Raw genomic sequence first — 22906 nt, forward strand, 5'->3', positions numbered from 1 at the left:
AAAACAAAAACTTAAAAGTGACTACAGAAACATCAAGGAAAAGTGGAAGTGGTTCGACCAAATGGGCGTTATCTAAACCGGCGAGCAATGGGAGGGAGAGTGCCCTGGACTGAGCCACGACGGAGGATGGAACATTTTGTTACGTTAAATCTATACTTTGCTTGAAAGCTTTACTTTATTTAGTTGAATTTTTTATTTTTTTTAATTAGTCTAAAACAACCAGGCCAATTTAACTGTTACACTTGTGTAAAACCAGCATGCAACAACTGCTTTATGCAGCACAACGAGCTAGTAGCTAACAGCTAGCGGTTGTTATTGTTTTTGTCAGTTTGTGTCATGTTTAAGATGATGTCATGGCAGTAGAGGTGGCGCAATTATGACGATCATCCTATAATCCCACCCACGTTGAGGGGCACTAAACTGCAGTGGAAATGCAAGCTCAGAAAAGTAAAGCGAGTAGAGTTGAGTCGAACTATAACGTGCAGTGGAAAAGTGCCATAAGAGGTTTGTGTGTGAGTGTGTATTGTGTGTGTGATCTATGCCAGTGTGTAGTCAAACTGGCCCTTCTCGAGGCCGTCCAGGCCGTCAGCCCAGGTGGAGGTGGGCATGCTGCGGTAGGGGTCCAGCAGGATGCGGAAACAGCGCACGATCAGCATACAGAGGAAGACAAAGAGGAAAATGACGAAGGCAAAGGTGGTCTTCTGCTCCAGGGTCATGCCAGCTGCCGCGGGACCCCCCGTCTGGAGGGAGGAGGTGAACGACTCGGCCTCCATCAGCCAGGAGAACTGCATCGGCTCGTCCCACAGCAGACGCTCGCGCATCCTCACGTGCATGGGCCCCACATCCTCCACAGAGACCGTATCTGTACAGAGACACGCACACTTAACACTTCCAGTAGAACAGCAGCGACAGCGAATATCCAGTGTATGTGTGCAACAATGAATAAAGAGGAAATATAGACATTATTTTCAATACATTCTGAAGAAAAATGTATACAAATGTTCTGTGAAAAGTATTTTAGAAAGTAACTTAGAAATGAATTAGTAATGTAATAAACTTTTATACTAAGCAATCAGTAAAGTATCAAGATTAAATTTTTAAACAAGTATCCTGTCATTTGAAGTGGATTACTTCCTTGTTGTAACTTGATCAAAAGTATCAATCCTCACATAAAAATATAGATCCTATATTAAACTAGTGGTTTTATTATTAATTCACCATGAAAATGAATGTGTATAATATTCCTCAGAGTAAAAAAATTATCTTGGCAAACATTTACAACTTCTCCCATCAATCACAGGCAGTGCTCTTTTAAAACATCTTCTGGAGTTCTATCACACAAAGTAACGTTGATGTTACAGATATTAATGGGTCTGTGTGTTTGTTATAAGTTAATTTAAAAAGAATCTTTGACTCAACTGATTCGTTCACAACACTGAATCATTCAAAACACGATTGAGTATTGCTGTGAGATGCGCTATGGCTATGCTGTGATCTTTGTTTGGATTCATCGCATCTATTTTCGCTGCTAAAATAGACCAAAACAGTCATTATTTCGTCTAAAATGTAAGTGACTTAATATTATTAACTTGTTTGTTGAACTGTCATATGAAATCAGTGTCACATTTTCAATCGTGAGGTGATGGTAAATTAAGTGATGGTCAATTGTCAGCTCTCTTGGTCGTCAGGTCGTGTGATGTATGTTGCTGAACTGTATTCAAATGTTATAAATATAAAAACACCACATTTTGAAATTTAACTGCAGTATGTCAATTTAGTTTATTTCTGTGTGCTGCGCTCATAGACTTTAGAAAACGGCGCTCATTTGTTTGATTTCAACCTGTCTTTGCAAGGCCGTGAAACTCATATTTTGCTCCTTGCAGACAAAGTGCATGCCTTCACACAAAAACTAGACCTCTGGCATGGCCGCATCAGTCGAGGGAACTGCGCCATGTTCCCCAGCCTTGCAGACTTTGTCACTGATGCAGGCACGTCACACGATTTCTCCTCCCTATTTCAATCAGCGTCTGAGCACCTGTCAGCAATGAGAAAACAATTTGCGACGTATTTTAAAGAGGATTATCGCTCTTATGCGTGGGTTCGAGATCCGTTTGTGTGCAGCAAACAAGCTATCAATTGATATGCAGGAACAGCTTATTGAGCTGAAGAGTGACAGTAGACTGAAGGAACTCTTTAGCTCCTGCCCTCTTTCGTCATTCTGGGCAGCATTGATGCAGGAATAGCCTGAACTCTGTGACGTCGCCTTGAAGATTCTCCTTCCTTTCGCGTCGACATATTTGTGTGAGGCAGGATTCTCAAAAATGACTGCACTCAAAACGAAATACCGCAATCGTGCACAAATCGAGGATGATTTGAGGCTATGTTTATCAAACATTGAGCCAAGAATTGAGGATCTTTGCAAGGCAAAGCAGGCTCAGGTCTCACATTAACATCACCTACCAGCAAGCTTCTGTAAAAATGCAGATGATGCCTACTATTAGGCCTAGTAATAATAACAATAATAAAGCATAAATTAATATCAGAGGTCTGGTGCCAATTCCCAATTATAGCAATAGCCTAGTAATGATAATAGGCCTGCTGATGATAATAATAATAATAATAATAATAACAACAATAAAGCATGTAACCTCATATAATTATATAGCAATAGCCTAGTAATGATGATAGGCCTACTACTACTCATAATAATAATAATAATAATGCCTGCAAGCTTACATTAGATGTCTGGTGCTACTGCCAATTATAATAATAATAATAATAATAACAACAATAAAGCATGGGGCGGGGCGCGGGGCACTGGGGCCCCAACTGCAATGAACCAGCTTTGGGGGGGCCCAGCTTGCAAAAGGTTGAGAACCCCTGTGTTAAAAGATCAAGGAAAATTTGATTCCTTATGTTATGAGTCCTTTAAAAAGCAAATATCTTCAGTGAGACACTTACCTTTTGAGAAGTCAAAGGGCCAATCCGTAAATGTCCAAATATTCACTGTTTCAAAAGATGAAATATGTGTGCTAATATGATTATAGTGTGAATAAATCACTTACTAAACTTAAAGTAAAGTTATAGCCAATTTTATAATTTTGTTGCTATGATGACATAACACCATACAGCAAGCAACTTTAAACAGCTCAAATAATACATGAGATTTAATAGAAACATTTATGTAAGTCCTTTTCTAAAATTAAGCTTCACATTCTGCCAATAAATCCTCCAAGTATTGGGCCAATTCACTTCCCTTGTAAATGCCTGACTTTATGATTTTTTAAGGTTGAGTTTGAAATGACATGCTACCATACTGCTCTTACTATTTCTACTAAAGATAGTTGGAGTAGTATAGGTAAAATGCCCTTCCAAACTTAGCTTTAAAGAAAAGGAGGGATGAGTCGAAATAATTTTTTGTTGTAATCAATACAATGCCATAAATGTCACAGTAATACAACGGAAGCAAGGATGCAAGTCACTCTTTTAATGTGAGAGGTCAGAACACACGAAACAGTACAAAATAACGGGAGGGGCTGGAGAAGAGTGAAGGAGTGAATCCAGTGCAGGTGGAATCCGGATGAGACGAACTATGAAGACATCGAACAGGAACAGGGACACGAACCAGAAAGATAGCGGACAGGAATACAACCGAACAAACACTGAGGACATCAAACCAACGATCTGACAAAGAGAGGAGATAGAGATGAGTATAAATGCATGGTGGTAATAAGCAGCAGCTGGTGCAGGGAATGAGGTCAGCTGGCACGCTGATCAGTGGAACGAGTGGTAACACCCACTAACACATGCTCACACACACACAGAACAACAATAAAACGGGACATGAAGGAAACAGCGAATTCATGAATCGTGACAGTACCCCCCCTCCTAGGAATGCCTCCTGGCATCCCCAGACTCCCTTACCTGTCGATTGTAATCATCAATAAGGGAATGATCCAGGACGTCTCTAGCAGGCACCCAACTTCTCTCCTCCGGACCGTAACCTTCCCAGTCCACCAAGTACTGGATTCTGCGTCCCCTCCGCCTAGAGTCCAGAATACGGTCAACCGAATAAGTGGGTTCCCCTTCTACGAGTTGCGGCGGTGGGGGAACCGGGGCTGGCGGGTTAATGCGAGAATAAAAAACGAGTTTGATTTTGGATACATGAAACACGGGATGAATTCTCCTGTACACTGGAGGAAGATTGAGGCGGACTGCCACCGGACTAATGATCTTGGTGACAGCGAACGGGCCAATGAATTTAGGGGCAAGTTTATTAGAAACGGAGCGGAGAGGAATGTTCTTGGTAGAAAGCCACACTTTGGAACCGACGACGTATATGGGAGGTCTCGACCGGTGGCGATCGGCCTTGGCCTTGGTGCCCGCTCCCGCTTGGAGTAGAGTCTCACAAGCTCTAGTCCAAGTGTGACGACACCTCTGGACGAAAGCGTGAGCTGAGGGGACCGCGACTTCGGACTCCAGACTAGGAAAAATTGGTGGCTGGTAATCTAGACTACACTCAAACGGAGATAGGCCCGTGGATGATACTGGTAATGAATTGTGGGCGTACGCCACCATAGACAATTGTTGGCTCCATGAGGAAGGATTCTTGGAGACCAGACATCGCAACGCTCTTTCCAGATCCTGGTTGGCTCTCTCTGTTTGACCATTGCTCTGGGGATGAAACCCTGAGGACAGACTAACAGTCGCACCCAGTAATCTACAAAACTCTTGCCAAAATTTGGACACAAACTGGGGACCTCTGTCGGAAACCATGTCCATCGGGAGGCCATGTAGCCGAAAGACGTGGTTGACGACTGTAATCGCTGTCTCCTTGGCTGAGGGTAATTTGGGCAAGGGAATGAAGTGGGCCGCCTTCGAGAACCGGTTTCACCACGGTCAAAACTACCGTGTTACCCTGAGAGGGTGGGAGGGCGGTGACGAAATCTAGCGCGATATGAGACCAGGGTCTCGAAGGGACCGGCAGCGGTTGGAGGAGCCCGTCTGGTGGTCGATTGGAGGTCTTACCAGTGGCACAAACTGAGCAAGCCAAAACAAAACTGTGAACGTCGCGAGCCATACGAGGCCACCAAAATCGTTGTTTGACTAAAGATGTAGTGCGACTAACTCCTGGGTGACAGGCCACATTGGAACAATGCCCCCACTGAATGACGTCGGACCGTAATCCCTCCGGCACAAATAAACGGTTCGGTGGACAGCCGACCGGAGGCGTTACCCCTTGTAAGGCCGTCTTGACCTTCGATTCGACCTCCTATGTGAGTGTAGAGATAATTAAGGTCTCTGGAAAAATGCACTCGGGAGTAGACGGGCGATCGGAATGGTCAAAAATGCGCGATAAAGAATCAGGTTTGATGTTCTTGGAACCTGGGTGGTACGAGAGAGTAAAGTCAAAACGTCCGAAAAAAAGTGCCCACCGAGCCTGCCTAGAGTTCAATCTTTTAGCGGTTCTAATGTATTCCAGATTCTTATGGTTGGTCCAGACGATAAAGGGTACCCCCGACCCTTCTAACCAGTGACGCCATTCTTCCAACGCTAACTTGACTGCCAACAACTCTCTATTACCAATATCATAATTACGTTCGGCGGGTGACAGACGGTGAGAAAAAAACGCGCACGGATGCATTCTGTCGTCAGAAGGAAAACGTTGGGATAACACTGCACCTACCCCCACCTCTGACGCATCGACCTCCATCACGAACTGACATGATAAATCAGGGGTAACCAGGATGGGGGCCGAAACGAAGCGGCCTTTCAGTTTGGCAAACGCAGCCTCAGCTGCGTCTGACCACCTGAACGTGGTTCTGGGGGAGGTCAAGGCGATCAGAGGCGAGGCCAGTTGGCTGAAATAGCGAATAAACCGCCGGTAAAAATTAGCGAACCCCAGAAACCTCTGTAGGGCCTCACGGGAGTCCGGACTTGGCCAATCTACCACAGCCTTAACCTTCTCAGGATCCATACGCATTCCCTCAGATGACACAATATACCCTAAGAAGGGAACCGACTGTGCATGAAAAGCGCATTTGTCCACCTTGACAAAAAGCCCATTCTCTAGGAGCCTCTGAAGCACTCGTCGAACGTGCTGCACGTGTTCCTGGAGAGAAGAAGAAAAAATCAATATGTCATCCAGGTAGACATACATGAACTGGTCGAACATATCTCGCAGCACGTCATTGACGAGTGCCTGGAAGACTGCTGGGGAGTTGGACAAGCCGAAAGGCATGACCAAGTATTCAAAGTGCCCCCTGGGGGTATTAAAAGCAGTCTTCCATTCATCCCCCTTCCTAATGCGGACCAAATGATAAGCATTACGTAAATCCAATTTTGTGAAGACCGACGCTCCCTGCAACCTCTCGAAGGCTGAAGACATCAGTGGCAAAGGGTAAGTATTCTTTACCGTGATGCTGTTCAGCCCCCAGTAGTCAATACAAGGTCGCAGGGATCCGTCCTTCTTCCCCACAAAAAAGAACCCCGCTGGAGAAGAGGAAGGACGGATGAACCCCGCTGCTAGAGAATCAGAAATATATTTCTCCATAGCCTCTCTTTCTGGAACAGAAAGTGAATATAATTTGCCCTTAGGCGGAGACGTACCTGGCAGTAACTCTATAGCACAGTCATAGGGATGATGCGGAGGGAGGGAAGCAGCACGAGACTTACTGAACACTTCCTTCAGGTCTAGGTACTCTGTGGGCACATTTGACAAATCCACTGCTACCTCCTGAAATGAAGAGACAGAAACAAACGGACAAGCAGACACAAGACAGGACTCATGACATTTATTGCTCCACTCTGATACTGATCTCTGCCGCCAGTCTATCTTGGGATTGTGTTCAATGAGCCAGGGGTGTCCTAAGACAATAGATGCAAGGGGGGAGTCCAGAATATAAAAGGAGATGGTTTCAGTGTGGTTGCCAGATACGCAGAGTGTGATGGGTCCAGTGGTGAATGAGATAGTGGGAAGTGCTTGGCCGTTGAGAGCTTGAACTGCGATGGTGTGGGTGAGAGGCAGAAGGGGAACCTGATTCTTGATTGCAAAGGAGTAATCCATGAAATTACCTTCTGCCCCGGAGTCCAGTAGTGCTTGACAGTCGAGGGATTGGGCTGCCCATCGTAGTCTTACCGGGAGGAGCATAGATGTTGACGAGGTCTTCTCAGCGGAGAGGCTACTGTCGGGTGAGATCTCCGCTGAGAAGACCTCGTCAACATCTATGCTGGTCCAACACATATGGACGAAGCATCCAGGACCCCTTGGCGTCACTTATTGACACACTGGGTATACCTTTGGCGTCATTTTTCAAAGTGCAGGGTAGTCCAATAGAACCAGAGCCTGTAGCGTTGAAATTTGACGTCTTGGGCTGCGAATGGGTCGAGAGTCGAGACTGCAATAAATAAAAATAAAAAGGAATAGGCTACAATAAATGATCTATGCCAGGGCTAGTATAATGGTGGCCCCCAGATCATCTTTATCTGGCCCTCCAACTGTTTTTTTATGTTTAAAAACCCTCACAATCTGATATCAAAGTGCCCTCTCAGCAAAGGTTTAGCGCGTTCATAGGCAAACGCATTCATCGGTGAGTTTAACCGCATTCATCGGTGAGTTTAACAATATAGAAGTCTATCGGACTACCCTGCACGTTGAAAAATGATGCCAAAGGTATACCCAGTGCGTCAATAAGTGACGCCAAAGGGTCCTGGCCAAGCGTCCATATGTGACGAGTTGGGGTGTGAGAATGTGTTGTACATTTATCTCAGACAGATTGAAGAATTAAATTGCAAAATGGATTTCTTTGGACTAGGCAATATATTGCCTTCTAAAGTCACTTTTTGAATTGTCTTTGCAATGCTTTACTCATCTACCACAAGTATGTAATGCATTTTAATTATCTGAATAATCATATTTATTACATAATATATTTTAAATAATTACGTATATATATATTTATTTAATCAGTATTTATTTATTTTAATTTGGGGTCTTTCTCTGCAAATATTAACATATATACAATTAATTGCAATTAATTTGATTAATCCACACATCATGCAAATGAATTCAATCAAAACAATTAAAAATGTTAAACGACTGACAGCCCCAATATTAACATGAAGAAAGTTACTTTCGAGACTGTCATGAACTCAGTTCCCAGCAGGCACAGCATCATCCAAACACCCCGGACTCAAATTCCCATGCACCACCTCGATCCCAATCACCTGAGTTCTGATCAGCCTCACCTGCACATCATCACCACAGCTATCAACGCAAATGTGGCAGGGCGGAGGGCAGGGCCGGGTCGTGATCCTACACACCCGGTCCCGTATTAGGCTAATTATGCCTCCGTGAGGTTTAAAGGTCGACTGCAGAGGGCTGTGCGGGAGAGAGAGATCGTTAGCGGACATGTCCGTCATGTGTGTTTGTGTTGTCTTTTAAGTTTTCCATTAAACTATGATTTATATCGTCAAGCCGGTTCTCGCCTCCTCCTTTCCCATCCTTTAACTGTTTTACATTGGTGCTGAAACCCGGGAAGGAGGAGGGATACGCCGTAGTAGAGTTCTCGCCACTACCATCCACCCCAACGGAGCAGCCGCGGCCATCTGCCGGGGGACGAGGAGCCCAGCCACCTGAGCGAGGATGATGGCCGCCGACCGCGAGGGGAGGAGGGGCTCCTAGCCGACCGCCTGGAGCGAGAGAACCGCTGCCAGGGGTGGAGGAGTCGCCTACCGGCCGCTGAAACGCGGCGGGGTTTAAGACCGCCGACCGCGAGCGGGAGGGGCTCACTGCCGACCGCCTGGAGCGAGAGAACCGCTGCCAGGGGCGGGGAGACCCCTTCTAGTCCCCGAGAACGCGGCGGGTGTTCCGTCCGCCAGGGGCTGGAGGACTGCCTCGGATCCGCCCGAGAGGCGCGGCTGTCGTCCGACAAAGGGTGGAGGAGTGGCCGAGGAACAAGCTGCGGCGTATCTGAGAACTGGCGAGTAAGTTTTTTTTTTTGCATCTCTCTCTCTCTCTCTCTCTCACTGTCGCTCTGCGTTGGCCTTTATCCTCTTTTAAATTGTATAGTTTTTTTGGGGGTACTACACTGTTACAGGAGTACCCTCCCATTTTAATCATTTCTGTTTCCCTCCCTTGTCCCCTCCCTCGTCCAGGTAGATGGGGATGACCTGCCGGCAGTCAGCGGAAGGCGCCTCCCCCAGGGAAAGGGGGGTGTACGTCAGGCCGGGGCTCCCCAGCCTGAGAGAACGAGGGAGGAATGTGGCAGGGCGGAGGGCGGGCCGGGTCGTGATCCTACACACCCGGTCCCGTATTAGGCTAATTATGCCTCCGTGAGGTTTAAAGGTCGACTGCAGAGGGCTGTGCGGGAGAGAGAGATCGTTAGCGGACATGTCCGTCATGTGTGTTTGTGTTGTCTTTTAAGTTTTCCATTAAACTATGATTTATATCGTCAAGCCGGTTCTCGCCTCCTCCTTTCCCATCCTTTAACTGTTTTACAGCAAACTTTATAAGAGACTCTGTCACTTTCAGTAACTGCAAAGCATAAGCTCATTTCCCTTGTGTTTGACGTTACCAAGCTTACCATATTCTGCCTGATTCTCATATCATTCGCCTGTTTATTGACTATGAGATTGTCTCAAGCCTGTTTACCTCTGTTCGATGATCGCCTGATCTTCTGCCTGTACTCTTTATTGGATTTTGTCTGACTTCTGAATTGTACTGTTGCCTAATCTTCATTAAAACTGCATCCTACTCTCCTGTTGATAATTCCTGACAGAATTCTTCACAGATTCTCATAGATGCAGCAGGCAATATGGAGTGGAAACAAGCTTTCACACATCATGGATAGTTAATGGAACAACAACAGAAATACCTCACTGATCTCAATGCCAAGGTTGATCTCATCACACAAGCTATCTCTGCATTACCTCCACCCACATGGACCATGGGCCCGACAAATTCTCAGGTTATGTTTCTCAGTGCAAAGGCTTTTACAACAATGCTCATTGTATTTCTCCAGTCAAGAAGGAATGTCTGAGCCTAATAAGATTGCATGTTTTATTAACCTATGCCTTATTGTGGGCATCTGTCTTATGGGAAAGAGGAGGAGAATCTGTTTCCTCGTATCAACACTTCACTGAACTATTTAGACGTGTGCTTGATCAATCACCTGATGGCAGAGAAATGGGGGAGAAACTCTCACCGTGAGTCTGATAATGCCTTTAATTTCCGAACAATCACCGCTGGAAGTGGTTTTAATGACACTGCGCTAAAGTCCATATTTCGTCAAGGTTTAAACCCAGAGATCTTAACCGAGCTGTCATGCAGAGCTGAACAACTTTCCCTTGAATTACTCATTGCTCTATCCATTCGTCTTGATCTTTTGCTCTTAAATCGTCCTTTGCCTATTGTCAAGAAGACACTGCAACCTCCTAACGAAACCATGGAACCCATGAAAATCAGACAAGAAAGACTAAATGAAGCTGAAAGTGAAAGACGATGCAGGGAACACTGTTTTTACTGCGGAAAACCACATCATCTCATTGATAAGTGTGCTCTTCGCGCTTCCTCTGGCAAAACCATGGACAACATTCCCAATGCCCACTTAAAGCCGGTAAGTCTTTTCCATGTTACTGTCGACAGAACTTTTATGTTACCTGTTACTCTACGATATTCTGAAGGGTCTTCTGTTTAAACAGCGATGATCGACTCTTCATCAATCATGAGACTGTTCAGAAATTATACATACCTACGGAGCCATTGTTACAACCCAGAATTATTCAGACCATTGATGGAGGACCTATTGGAGATGGCGTCATAACTCTTCGCACTAAGCCACTCATGCTTCAGGTCAGCACTCTTCAAAATGAACACATCGCCTTATTAGTCACCGCCTCTCCGAACCATCCTGTTATTCTTGGTTGGAACTACATAATCCGCAGCTCTCTTGATCAGATTGACAACTTACCCATTGGTCTTCATATTGTCATGTCCATTGCTTTCAACTACCCAAGTTCACTATTTGAACCACGGGCATAGAAAGTCCAGAGTTTCAAATCCCCACTGAATATCAAGATCTGGGTGAGATTTTTTTTTCCAAGACTAAGGCCTCGGTTCTACCTCCACATCATTCCCATGACTGTGCCATAGAACTTCTTCCTGGAATGACTCCCCCTCATGGTCGAGTATACCCTTTTGCAGTGTCTGAACAGACACCCATGGAAGAATATATACGAGAAGCCCTCCAACAGGGATATATTCGGCCATCCACATCATCCTTTGTGGAAAAGAAGGGAGCTGGAATCAGGCTATGTATTGACTACAGGGGCCTCAACCAATGCACAGGATATACTGTTATCCTCTGCCCCTAGTACCTTCTGCCTTAGAGGCATTGCATTCTGTCCAATGGTTCACGAAGCTAGATCTCTGCAGTGCCGATAACCTGTTCCACATTAGACAAGGCGACGAGTGGAAGACCACTTTTAGCACCACCTAAGGTCACCATCAGTACTGCATGATGCCTTATGGAATCGCTAACACCCCCTCTGTCTTCCAGTGTCTCATCAATGATGTACTAAGGGACATGCTAGGAAAATTTGTAATAGCCTACATCAATTACATTTTTATATATTTACCATCCCTTGAGTCTTACGTTCACCATGTCTGCCAAGTTCTTCAATGCCTCTTGAAGCACCAACTCTACATTAAAGGAGAGAAATGTGAATTCCACAAACAAATTGTGTCCTTTTTGGTCTACGTCTTTAGTCCCAGTGGGATCTTCATGGATCCATCCAAGATCACTGCAGTAACCGAATGGCCAACTCCTCGAACTGCCAAAGACCTTCAAAGAATCCTAGGTTTTGCTCATTTTTATTGATGCTTCATTCATGGTTTTAGCTCCATCGCCAATCCCCTCACATCTCTACAACAAGGGAAATCTAAGCACCTAACTTGGAACCCCGCTGCTGATCACGCTTTGAGTCTACTAAAAGCTGCATGCACCACCCTCAAGCATCCTGACCCATCTAAACCCTTCATCATATAAGTTGATGCTTCTGAAACTGGAGTAGGTGCTGTGCTTTCTCAGCGATTCGGAGACAAACCCAAACTTCACCCAGTTGCTTTCTTCTCCAGGAAACTATCTTCAACAATGGGACTATGAAATCAGTAATCGAGAACTACTGGCTTTGAAACTAGCTCTAAAGGAGTGGCAATATATAGCTGAGCATCCTTTATGTGTACACTAGCCACAAGAACCTTGAATACTAACTGCCAAGCGTATGAACCCACGTCAAGCTAGATGGTCTCTTTTATTTGCATTTTACACAGTCCTATCACCCAGGCTCCAAGAATGGTAAGGCCAATGCCTTATCTTGCATGCATGCCTCTGAACCCCAAGTCACAAGTGAGGGATTTATCTTACCTCCCTCCTATGTAGTGGGTGCCATCGATTGGGAGTTAGATTAAGAAATATCTACAGTACCACATTATCAGAAACCTACCTCATGTCTGTCCAATAAGTTCTTTGTTCCACCCAGACTGATGGTTAAGGTTATCACTTGGGCACATGCCTTCATTGCCACTGGCCACCCAGGCATGCAGCAAACTTACCATCTACTGCAAGGAAAGTATTGGTGGCCTAATATGGTAGCAGACATTCGAGTTGTTTCTTCTTGCTCCACTTGTGCCTAAACTAAAGTGCCCAGAATCCTGTCTGTAGGTAAATTCCTACCATTGCCTGCACCTCAACATTCTTGGTCTCATATATCCATTGACTTTCTGACAGACCTACCTGCATCTCAGGGAAAAACCACAATCCTAGTTGTCATAGACACTTTTTCAAAGTCCCTTGGCCTTATTCCACTCCCTAACCTGCCATCTGCTTCGAGACAGCAGAGCTCCTCTTTGAGCACGTGTTCTGCTACTTCAGAATACCTGAACACATGGTCCACTGTTCACCTCTCATGTCTGGACTAGCTTCATGGAGAGGATGGGGGTCACCATAAATCTCACGTATCATCCTCTAGCTAATGGCCAGGTAGAATGTGCTAACCAACAGAATGTACAATTTCACTATTCCTTTTGCTCCTCAAGTCAAGGAGATTGGGCAAATTTCTTAATATGTGCGGAGTATGCCCAAAATTTCCTTTGCCACTAAACCACACAGCTCACCCCTTTCCAATGCATCCTAGGATACTAACCTCCCCTACTGCCCTGGAACAATGACCCATCTGACTCTCCTGCGGTGGATCATTGGTTCCAACGTAGCGAACAGGTATGGGAGACAACTCCTCAATGCCTAGAACAAGTTGCCCAAGTAAATAAATCTTTCGTTGACCAGCACTGTAGTTAGACCCCTCAATATCAGCCAGGAGACCAAGTGTGGTTGGCCACCTATGACATTTGACACCCCTATGCCTGTAAGAAACTCTGTCCCAGATATATTGGTCCCTATAAAAACCTGAAACAAATCAACAATGTAACCTACAGACTCGACCCACATCGACATTCCCGCCTTGCACCACCCTTACATGTTTTCCGGTTGAAACTGGTAGTCCCGGGTCCACTAGTGACTGACATCCCACCTGCCACCCCCCTTACACAAAGGCCAAACTGCATATTTAGTCAAGGCAACCGACTTGAATATCTGGTCGATTGGGAGGCATATGGACCAGAGGAACAGCCTTGGGTATCATCACAAGACATTTTTGAACCCAACCTCCACTGAGAATTACATGACAGACACCCTGAATGCCCTGGTCCTCGCCCTAGGGGGAGACCTAGGAGAAATAGTGCTCCCAGGAGATGCAGTCACAGCAGCACCCAAACATGGCCACCCCAGACTCAAATTCTCATGCACCATCTCGATCCCAATCTGATCAGCCTCACCTGCACATCATCACTACAGCTATCACCGCACCCTTTTTAAGAGACTATGTCACATTCAGTCACTGCGAAGTATACCCTAATTTCCCTTGTGTTTGACATTACCAAGCTTACTAAATTCTGCCTGATTCTCTGACATTATCCTTTGCCTGTTTATTGACTACGAGATTGTCTCAAGCCTATTTACCTCTATTCGAGGATCGCCTGAACTTCTGTCTGTACTCTCTGTTGGATTTAGCCTGATGTCTGAATTGTACTGTTGCCTAATCTTAATTAAAACTGCCCTACTGCACTTGCATCCTACTCTGATTGATAATTCCTGACAATAACTGCATTAATTAACCTTATTAAGAACTCAAAGCTGATTCAAGCTATGCATAATTCCAATATTTCTGTATTCTGGAAAAAAACTGATAAGAGACAGTTAATGAACTGTCATTTTTTCAAGTGACCGATTTGGAATGCAATAAAATGAGTGGAACAAAAATGGAACAATCATCTCTTGTGAAATTAATTGCTATGGTACCATTACAGTGATGAATCAAACATGAATGTCATTTAAAATCAACCCTCAATGGGAATTTCAGATCCTCAGATGTCTCTGGAAGTCAAAGCTTTGAAGCTGAAGGCCAAGGTCAAACAATAAACAACACAAGAGAAGAATTTTGACAGCACATCAGACAGCCCAACATTAAAGGAATATTCCATGTTCAATACAAGTGAAGCTCAATTGACAGCATTTGTGACATAATTAGATTAGATTCCTTTATTGTCATTGTTACATGTACAATTAAATTTTGTGTTGCTCAAAACAAAATACAAAATATACATAGAAAATGTGCCATTCAAGCACTATAAATAAATGTAAGTACAATAAATACACTATATATATATATATATATATATATATATATATATATATACACACACATATGGACCTATGTACACATATATATTCATGTACATACATATACACACACATACATCCATTCACCCACAAGCATTCACTCATGTATACATGTACATTTTCTTTATGTAATTGAGTTGAGGGAGGATATAGCTCTTAGAAAAAAATATTCCTCAATCTTTTTGTTCATGTGTGCAGTGTCCTATAACGTCTTCCAAATGGTAGAAGCTCAAACATGTAGTGTCCAGGGTTAGTTGGGTCCCCGACAATGCTTCTGGCTTTTTTCTGCAGCCTGTTAACACCGACCTCACCCAGGTTAGGGAGCTCAGATCCGATCACCTGCTGCGCCACATTCACCACATGCTGAATATCTCTTCAGTCAGCAGGCGTGCAGCTGGCATACCACACTGTGGCACAGTAGGAGAGAATATTTTCCACAATACAGTACAGCGGTAAAAGTTGATGACTAGTTGTTGAGGTAGTTGTGCTTTTTTCAGTTTCCATGAATGAACAGTCTCTGTGGTGGCAGCTTTTTTTTTAGCATTGCATATCTATCTGTTTTCAGCTTTTAATCTTTAATCTCTGCCGTTTTTCAGTGCGCATCTGTTTTTTTTCCGCATTCCACGATTTAACAGCATTTCTATTTTTATCATGATTAAACTGCGCGCACTTACAGTGCGAACCTGTTTTCTCCTCTGTGTTATACAGATTATTGCATCGATCTCAAAGCACCGCTTATCAAGAACAACCATAACAACAAACAATAGCGTGAGGGATTCACATCAATCTCAATCCCTCACCGCTCAGGATATTGCTTCCTGCATTACATGCCACATGTTCAATATAGTTTCTTCAATATAGTGATTTACATGTAATAAATGTAAGGAATCAGGCTATAGTCTCTATGAATGAGTAAGAGACATGCATCCGAACGCTAGTGGAGGTCAGTGAGAAAGAGAAGCCGCTACAGATGAAGTCGGATGTTTACATACACTTAGGTTTTTTAACCACTCCACAGATTTAATATTAGCAAACTATAGTTTTGGCAAGTTGTTTATGACATCTACTTGACATCTACTTGCATGACACAAGTAATTCTTCCAACAATTGTTTACAGACAGACTGTTTCACACTTAATTGACTATATCACAATTCCAGTGGGTCAGAAGTGCACAGTTACACTACATTAACTGTGCATTTAATTAGACTGAAAAATTCCAGAAAATGATGTCAAGCCATTAGACAATTAACCAATTACCTTCTGATAGGAGGTGTACTGAATTGGAGGTGTAATTGTGGCTGTATTTTAAGGCCTACCTTCAAAATCAGTGCCTCTTTGCTTGACATCATGGAAAATCAAAAGAAATCAGCCAAGACTTCAGAAAAAAAAATATGGACTTTCACAAGTCTAGTTCATCCTTGGGAGCAATTTTCAAACACCTAAAGGTACCATGTTCATCTGTACAAACATTAGTACACAAGTATAAACACCATGGGACACGCAGCCATCGTACCGCTCAGGAAGGAGACGCATTCTGTCTCCTAGAGATTAATGTTATTTGGTGCGAAAAGTGCAAATCAATCACAGAAAAACAGCAAAGGACCTTGTGAAGATGCTGGAGGAAACAGGTAGACTAGTATCTACATCCACAGTAAAATGAGTCCTATAGCGATATAACCTGAAAGGCTGCTCAGCAAGGAAGCCAATGCTCCAAAACTGCCATAAAAAAGCCAGACTACAGTTTGCACATGCACATGAGGACAAAGATTTGACTTTTTGTAGAAATGTCCTCTGGTCTAATGAAACAAATATTTAACTGTTTGGCCATCCCGAACACGAAGCATGTTGGTGGCAGAGTAATGTTGTGGGGGTGCTTTGCTGCAAGAGGGACTGGTGCACTTCACAAAATAGATGGCATAATGAGGAAGGAAAATTATATGGATATATTGAAGCAAAATCTCAAGACATCAGCCAGGAAATTAAAGCTTCTAAATGGACAATGACCCTAAGCATACCTCCAAAGTTGTGTCAAAATGTGCTTAAGGACAACAAAGTCAAGGTATTTGAGTGGTCATCACAAAAACCTGACCTCAATCCAATACAATATTTGTTGGCAGAACTGAAAAAGCATGTGTGAGCAAGGAGACCTACAAACCTGACTCAGTTACACCATATAATATGGCGCCACAGACGGCCGCCTCGGTGTGTGTTGTTTTGTTATGTTTTGTGTTTTAACTCTGTTTTTTCTTCTCCCTACACTGGAAATTTTGGACAGTCTGGTCAAAGGTGCGCTCACCTTTGCTCATGCATTGAAACGGCGAAGGAGAGGGAAACGGGCTGGTGCGCTTGTGCGTCTTCGCCAGCGAGGATTACACACACCGTTACCGGGAATATTTCTCTCTAAAGTGCGTTCACTGCCCAACAAACTGGATGAATTACAACTGCTGTTGGGGAAAAACAGGGACTTTTCTTCATCTACTGTTTTGTGCTTCACGGAGACGTGGCTTTGTGGATTAATACCGAACTCTGCGCTGCTGCTGGCAGGCTTCCAAATTTACAGAGCGGACAGAGACACAGAACTTTCTGGCAAAACTAAAGGTGGAGGAATCTGTTTATACATCGACAGTGGTTGGTGCAACGATGTGACAGTGATCCAGCAGCACTGTTCTCCTGACCTGGGATCTTTCTTCATAAACTGTAAGCCTTTTTATTCACCCCGTGAGTTTGCTTCATTCATTCTGGTCGGTGTTTACATTCCGCCGCGGGCCAACGTGCAGGTCGCACAGTGCATGCTCGCCGACCAGATACTGTGTGTGGAGATGACCAACCCGGACTCTTTAGTTATTGTCCTTGGTGACTTTAACAAAGGAAACCTCACTCATGAACTCCCTAAATTCAGACAGTTTATTAAATGCCCGACCAGAGAGGAGAACATTCTGGATCACTGTTACACCACAGTCAGGAATGCTTATCATGCCGTCCCCCGTGCTGCACTGGGACACTCTGACCATGTCATGTTCCACCTGATTCCTGCATACAGGCAGAAACTAAAACTCTGCAAACCTGTAATGAGGACATCAAGGAAGTGGACCAGTGAGGCTGTGGAGGATCTCCAGACGTGTTTGGACTCTACTGACTGGAATGTGTTCAGGACTGCTACAAACAGTCTGGATGAGTACACAGAGGCTGTGACGTCAAATATCAGCCTCTGTGAAGACTGTTGTATTCCATCACGCACCAGGGTGAGTTATAACAATGACAAACCCTAGTTTACAGCCAAACTCAGAAGGTTAAGGTTTGACAAGGAAGAGGCCTTCAGGAGTAGGGACAAAGACAGATTTAAAGGAGGCGAAGTACAAGTTTAGCAAGGCTAAACGACGGTACTCTGAGAAGCTCCAACACCAGCTCTCAGCCAACGACTCTGCGTCTGTCTGGAAAAGGCTCAGGCAAATCACCAACTACAAGCCTAAAGCCTCCCAGGCCATCAACGACCGACGCCTAGCCAACGACCTGAATGAGTTCTACTGCCGCTTTGAAAGACAAAGGGACAGTCCTGTAACCGTTCCCCATGACACCTCTCAACAAAGGGACAGTCCTGAAACCATCCCGCATGACACCTTCCAACAGCTCCAGCTACAATGCATCACCTCCACCTCCCCCACCTCAGCAGGGGCCTGGGCACCGCCACCGATGCCTACCTTAAAAGTACCCCCTCCACCCCCCCCACCCACCTCAGTGACGACTCTTTCCCTCCATGAGAGGGACGTCTACAAACTCTTCAGGAGAGAGGACAGAACCACCGGAAAGCTGCTGGACCGGATCCAGCTAGAAGCACTGCGCTGATCAGCTGTCTCCAGTGTTCACAGACATTTTCAACACCTCACTGGAGACATGTCATGTGCCAGCCTGCTTCAAGTCCTCAACTATCATCCCTGTTCATAAGAAGTCAAGGACCACATGACTTAACGACTTCAGAACCGTCACCCTGACCTCTGTGGTTATGAAGTCCTTTGAGCGCCTTGTGCTTTCACACCTCAAAGACATCACTGAGCCCCTCCTGGACCCCCTGCAGTTTGCATACAGAGCCAACAGGTCTGTAGACGATGCAGTCAACTTGGCCCTCCACTACATCCTCCAGCACCTGGACTCTGCAGGAACCTACGCCAGGATCCTGTTTGTGGATTTCAGCTCTGCCTTTAACACCATCATCCCGGCTCTGCTCCAGGATAAGCTCTCCCAGCTAAGTGTGCCTGACTCCACCTGCAGGTGGATCACTGACTTCCTGTCTGACAGGAAGCAGCATGTGAAACTTGGGAAACATGTCACGGACTCACAGACCATTAGCCCTGGATCCACCCAGAGCTGTGTTCTTTCTCCTCTGCTCTTCTCCCTGTACACTAACAGCTGCACCTCCAGTCACCAGTCCGTCAAGCTTCTGAAGTTTGCGGACGACACCTCCCTCATCGGACTCATCTCTGATGGTGATGAATCCGCCTACAGGTGGGAGGTTGACCACCTGGTGCAATCAAAACAACCTTGAGCTCAACACTCTAAAGACAGTGGAGATGGTTGTGGACTTCAGGAACAACTCAGCCTCAACTGCACCTGAACCCATCACCCTCTGCGACTCCACAATTCACACTGTGGAGTCTTTCTGCTTCCTGGGAACTATCATCTCCCAGGACCTCATGTGGGAGCTGAACATCAGCTCCCTCATCAAGAAAGCACAACAGAGAATGTACTTCCTGCAACAGCTGAAAAAATTCAACCTGCCAAAGACAATGACGGTGCACTTCTACACAGCCATTATCGAGTCCATCCTCACATCCTCCATCACTATCTGGTACGCTGCTACTACTGCCAAGGACAAGGGCAGACTGCAGCGTGTCATCCGGTCTGCAGAGAAAGTGATCCAGGACCCTGAAGCGTGCTGGAAAGATTGTGGCTGATCTCTCCCACCCCGGCCACAATCTCTTTGAGACACTCCCCTCTGGCAGAAGGCTGAGGTCCATCAGGACAAAAACCTCACGCCACAAGAACAGGTTTCTTCCCATCTGCCACTTGCCTTATCAACAAGGCCTGGTACCCACACTGACCCTCTCCACACTCCACCTCTGGCTCTACATGCCACTGTACTTACTCTGCTGTACTGCTCTCTTTTATTTTATTCTTACTTTTAACATATACTGTGTGGACATATTTATATTTATATTGCTTATATTTTAATACTTGTTTCCTATATTTAGAAATTGTGTGACACGCACCTACAACCCCAAAACAAATTCCTTGTATGCATAAAAAAACTTACTTGGTAATAAAGCTTTTTCTGATTCTGATTCAATTCTGTATGGAAGAATGGGCCATAATTCCAGCAACTTATTGTAAGAAGCTTGTGGAAGACTACCCAAATGTTTGACCCAAGTTAAACAATTTAAAGCCAATTTTACCAAATACTAACCAAGTGTATGTAAACTTCTTACCCACCGGGAATGTGATGAAAAAATTAAAAGCTGAAATAAATAATTCTCTCTACTTTTATCCTGACATTTCACATTCTTAAAATAAAGTAGTGATCCTAACTGACCTAAGACAATGTTTTCCTGGATTATTTTCTAGGGGGCAACCAAAAATGCTCTCAGCAGTCCGAACTGTCCTCTGTAGTCTTCTGATGTCTGATTTCATAGCCTTTTTCACAATGTGTGTCTCCTACTTCAGGTCCTGTGAGATGGTGGTGCCCAGGAACCTGAATGACTCAACTGCTGCCACAGAGCTGTTTAATGGTGAGGGGAGTCAGTGTTGGGGTGTTCCTCCTAAAGTCCACAATCATCTCCACTGTTTTGAGCATGTTCAGCTCCAGGTTGTTATGATTGCACCAGTGAGCCAGCCATTCAAACTCCTTTCTGTATGCAGACTCAATGTCATCTTGGATGAGGCCAATGACAGTGGTGTCATCTACAAACTTCAGGAGTTTGACAGAAGAGGGGTCCTTGGTGGTGCAGTCATTGGTGTAGAGGGAGAAGAGTAGTGTGGAGAGCACACATCCCTGGGGGGCACCAGTGCTGATTGTACAGGTGATGGAAGTGAATTTCCCCTGTCTCACAAGCTACTGCCTGTCCGTCAGAAAGCTGGAAATCCACTGACAGATAAACATGGGAAAATTGGAAATCGTGATATACGATTTCCAATTTTAATTCTGATTATTTTAATTTTATCAGTAAAGAAGGAATGTATGAAGTCATTATTATTGTAATGCGATGGAATATCTGGTTCAGTTGAGGCCTCATGCAGTGTATCATAATTTTCCTCATGAGCAGCTTCAATCCTTTGCTGTCATGAAGAGCTAACAAAACTTATCAAAACATCAAAAGCCAGAACATATCTGTTAGATCCCAGGGCTCCAGACTGCGACTAAAATGTGACCAAAAATAATTGACTGTGACAATAATTTGAAATCTAGATGCCATTGGCACCAGTTGGGTCGTGTGCATTCATAAGTGGTTTCCTCAGATATTATCTTGTGAGTTATTGAATACATTTTTAGAATGCGCACAACCAGTGTGTTTCGCACCACTTTTCACCCGTTCTGTTACTGAAGAGCTTGCTGCACCACATGCAACAAAAAACCCAGTGCGAGAGAGTAGAACAAATGACATTGAACCTTGAGTCTTTTTCATGAATCACCCGAAAAGTACTGAGGGTTTGCAGTTTGAATAAGATTCACTTCCTTAGCGAATCAGCCATCAGTGGACTCATAACTGGGAGTGCAGACATTTCAAAATAAGAGTCCCATGTGTATTTTGGGCTTCTTTATAATTAAAAGCAAAGTACTGTTTGTATACCAATTGTTTTCTTCTTCTTGTAATTATTGATTGGGATTAGAGTAGCACAATAAACTGCATCTGGGATTTCATTCAATTTGCACTCCTGTAGTCTCTGTGTCTGGGCCATCTAGTTACAGTAAATAAAGATTAAGGCAATACTCAGGGTTGAGGAGTAACGGAATACATGTAACAGGATTACATATTTAAAATACAAAATATAAGTAACTGTATTCCACTACAGTTACAATTTAAATAATTGGTAATTAGTATACAGTTACATTAAAAAAAAATTTGATTACTGAAGAGATTACTTTGCATTTTATTGTAATTTGTTTAATTTAATATTTAGTCCTTTCAGATGGAAAACATTTGAACACTTTCTTATGATGTATTATATTCAAAGGAGCAGACAGAGAAGTCATCACACTGGTCAAAACCCAATTCTTTACGTACTTATCCTCCAAATTTATGACCTCCCCATCTCCCAAAATACAGAGTCTGGAGCGCACTTTACGACACCCCCAAAAAACATGGGTTTTGTCTCCATCTTCTGAATAGCATCGCAGCAGGTGGATGTGTCTTTAAGACCAAGTCTATACAATTTAGAAAGGGTCCATTTAGCGAACTTCACACAGGGAGGGAAGGAGGACACAGAAAATTTGGGACTTGAACTCAAAGGTAAGACTTCACAGCACACTAGCGCTTACAATAACTAGTAGATTTTCAGCTTCACAATAACTAGTAGCTTTTCAGCTTCACAGATGCGATTATAGCTCCACAATGTCTGGACCCAGACTCTCTCACCGCTGGTGCTGGCATGGCCTGTTTTATGCTGCCCACCACAAGTTCACTACAATTAGAAACAGGTGTTAAACTATCATCTAGCTCAGGTGTATGCACCCTTACTGCTTTCTCTCTCTCCAGATGGATGCTCGACCACGTCCACACTGCCACAGTCCAATAAAATCTATGTAAAATTTTAAATTGCATAAGGCACACCCTTGCATCACTAGGTGCAGACTTGACGTTTTTTTAGAATCCTAGCCCACACTCCCTCCTCCAATAACAAATTTAAATCTTCCTCCCTTAATCTTTTGAGAGAATTTCAATCTCCGTCCCCTAGACTCTGAAAATAACTCATGACATTTTCCAAAAGCAGTAATCACCTCTCCCAGAGTATCTGCTGCTTTAGGTGGGGGTGTGCTACTCCCAAAAACAGTGCAGACCAGGTGGCGCTGCTGTAAAAACATATAGAATTGAGATCTGTGAATCCCAAAAAGTTTAATAAG

At 44.3% G+C, this 22906-nt stretch overlaps 1 protein-coding gene across 1 annotated transcript in view; it reads right to left on the bottom strand.

Annotated features, from left to right (window-relative positions):
• Nucleotides 1-451: 451 nt before the first annotated feature.
• Nucleotides 452-22906, bottom strand: part of LOC127636050 (cortexin-3) — a 40506-nt gene continuing 18051 nt past the window's right edge. The window contains exon 2 of the mRNA XM_052116419.1: nt 452-862. Within this exon, the coding sequence (XP_051972379.1) occupies nt 537-862 (326 nt within the window). The 3' untranslated portion in view covers nt 452-536. The remainder of the gene's footprint in view (nt 863-22906) is intronic.

Source organism: Xyrauchen texanus, chromosome 43, assembly GCF_025860055.1.
Source record: "Xyrauchen texanus isolate HMW12.3.18 chromosome 43, RBS_HiC_50CHRs, whole genome shotgun sequence".
NCBI lineage: Eukaryota > Metazoa > Chordata > Actinopteri > Cypriniformes > Catostomidae > Xyrauchen > Xyrauchen texanus.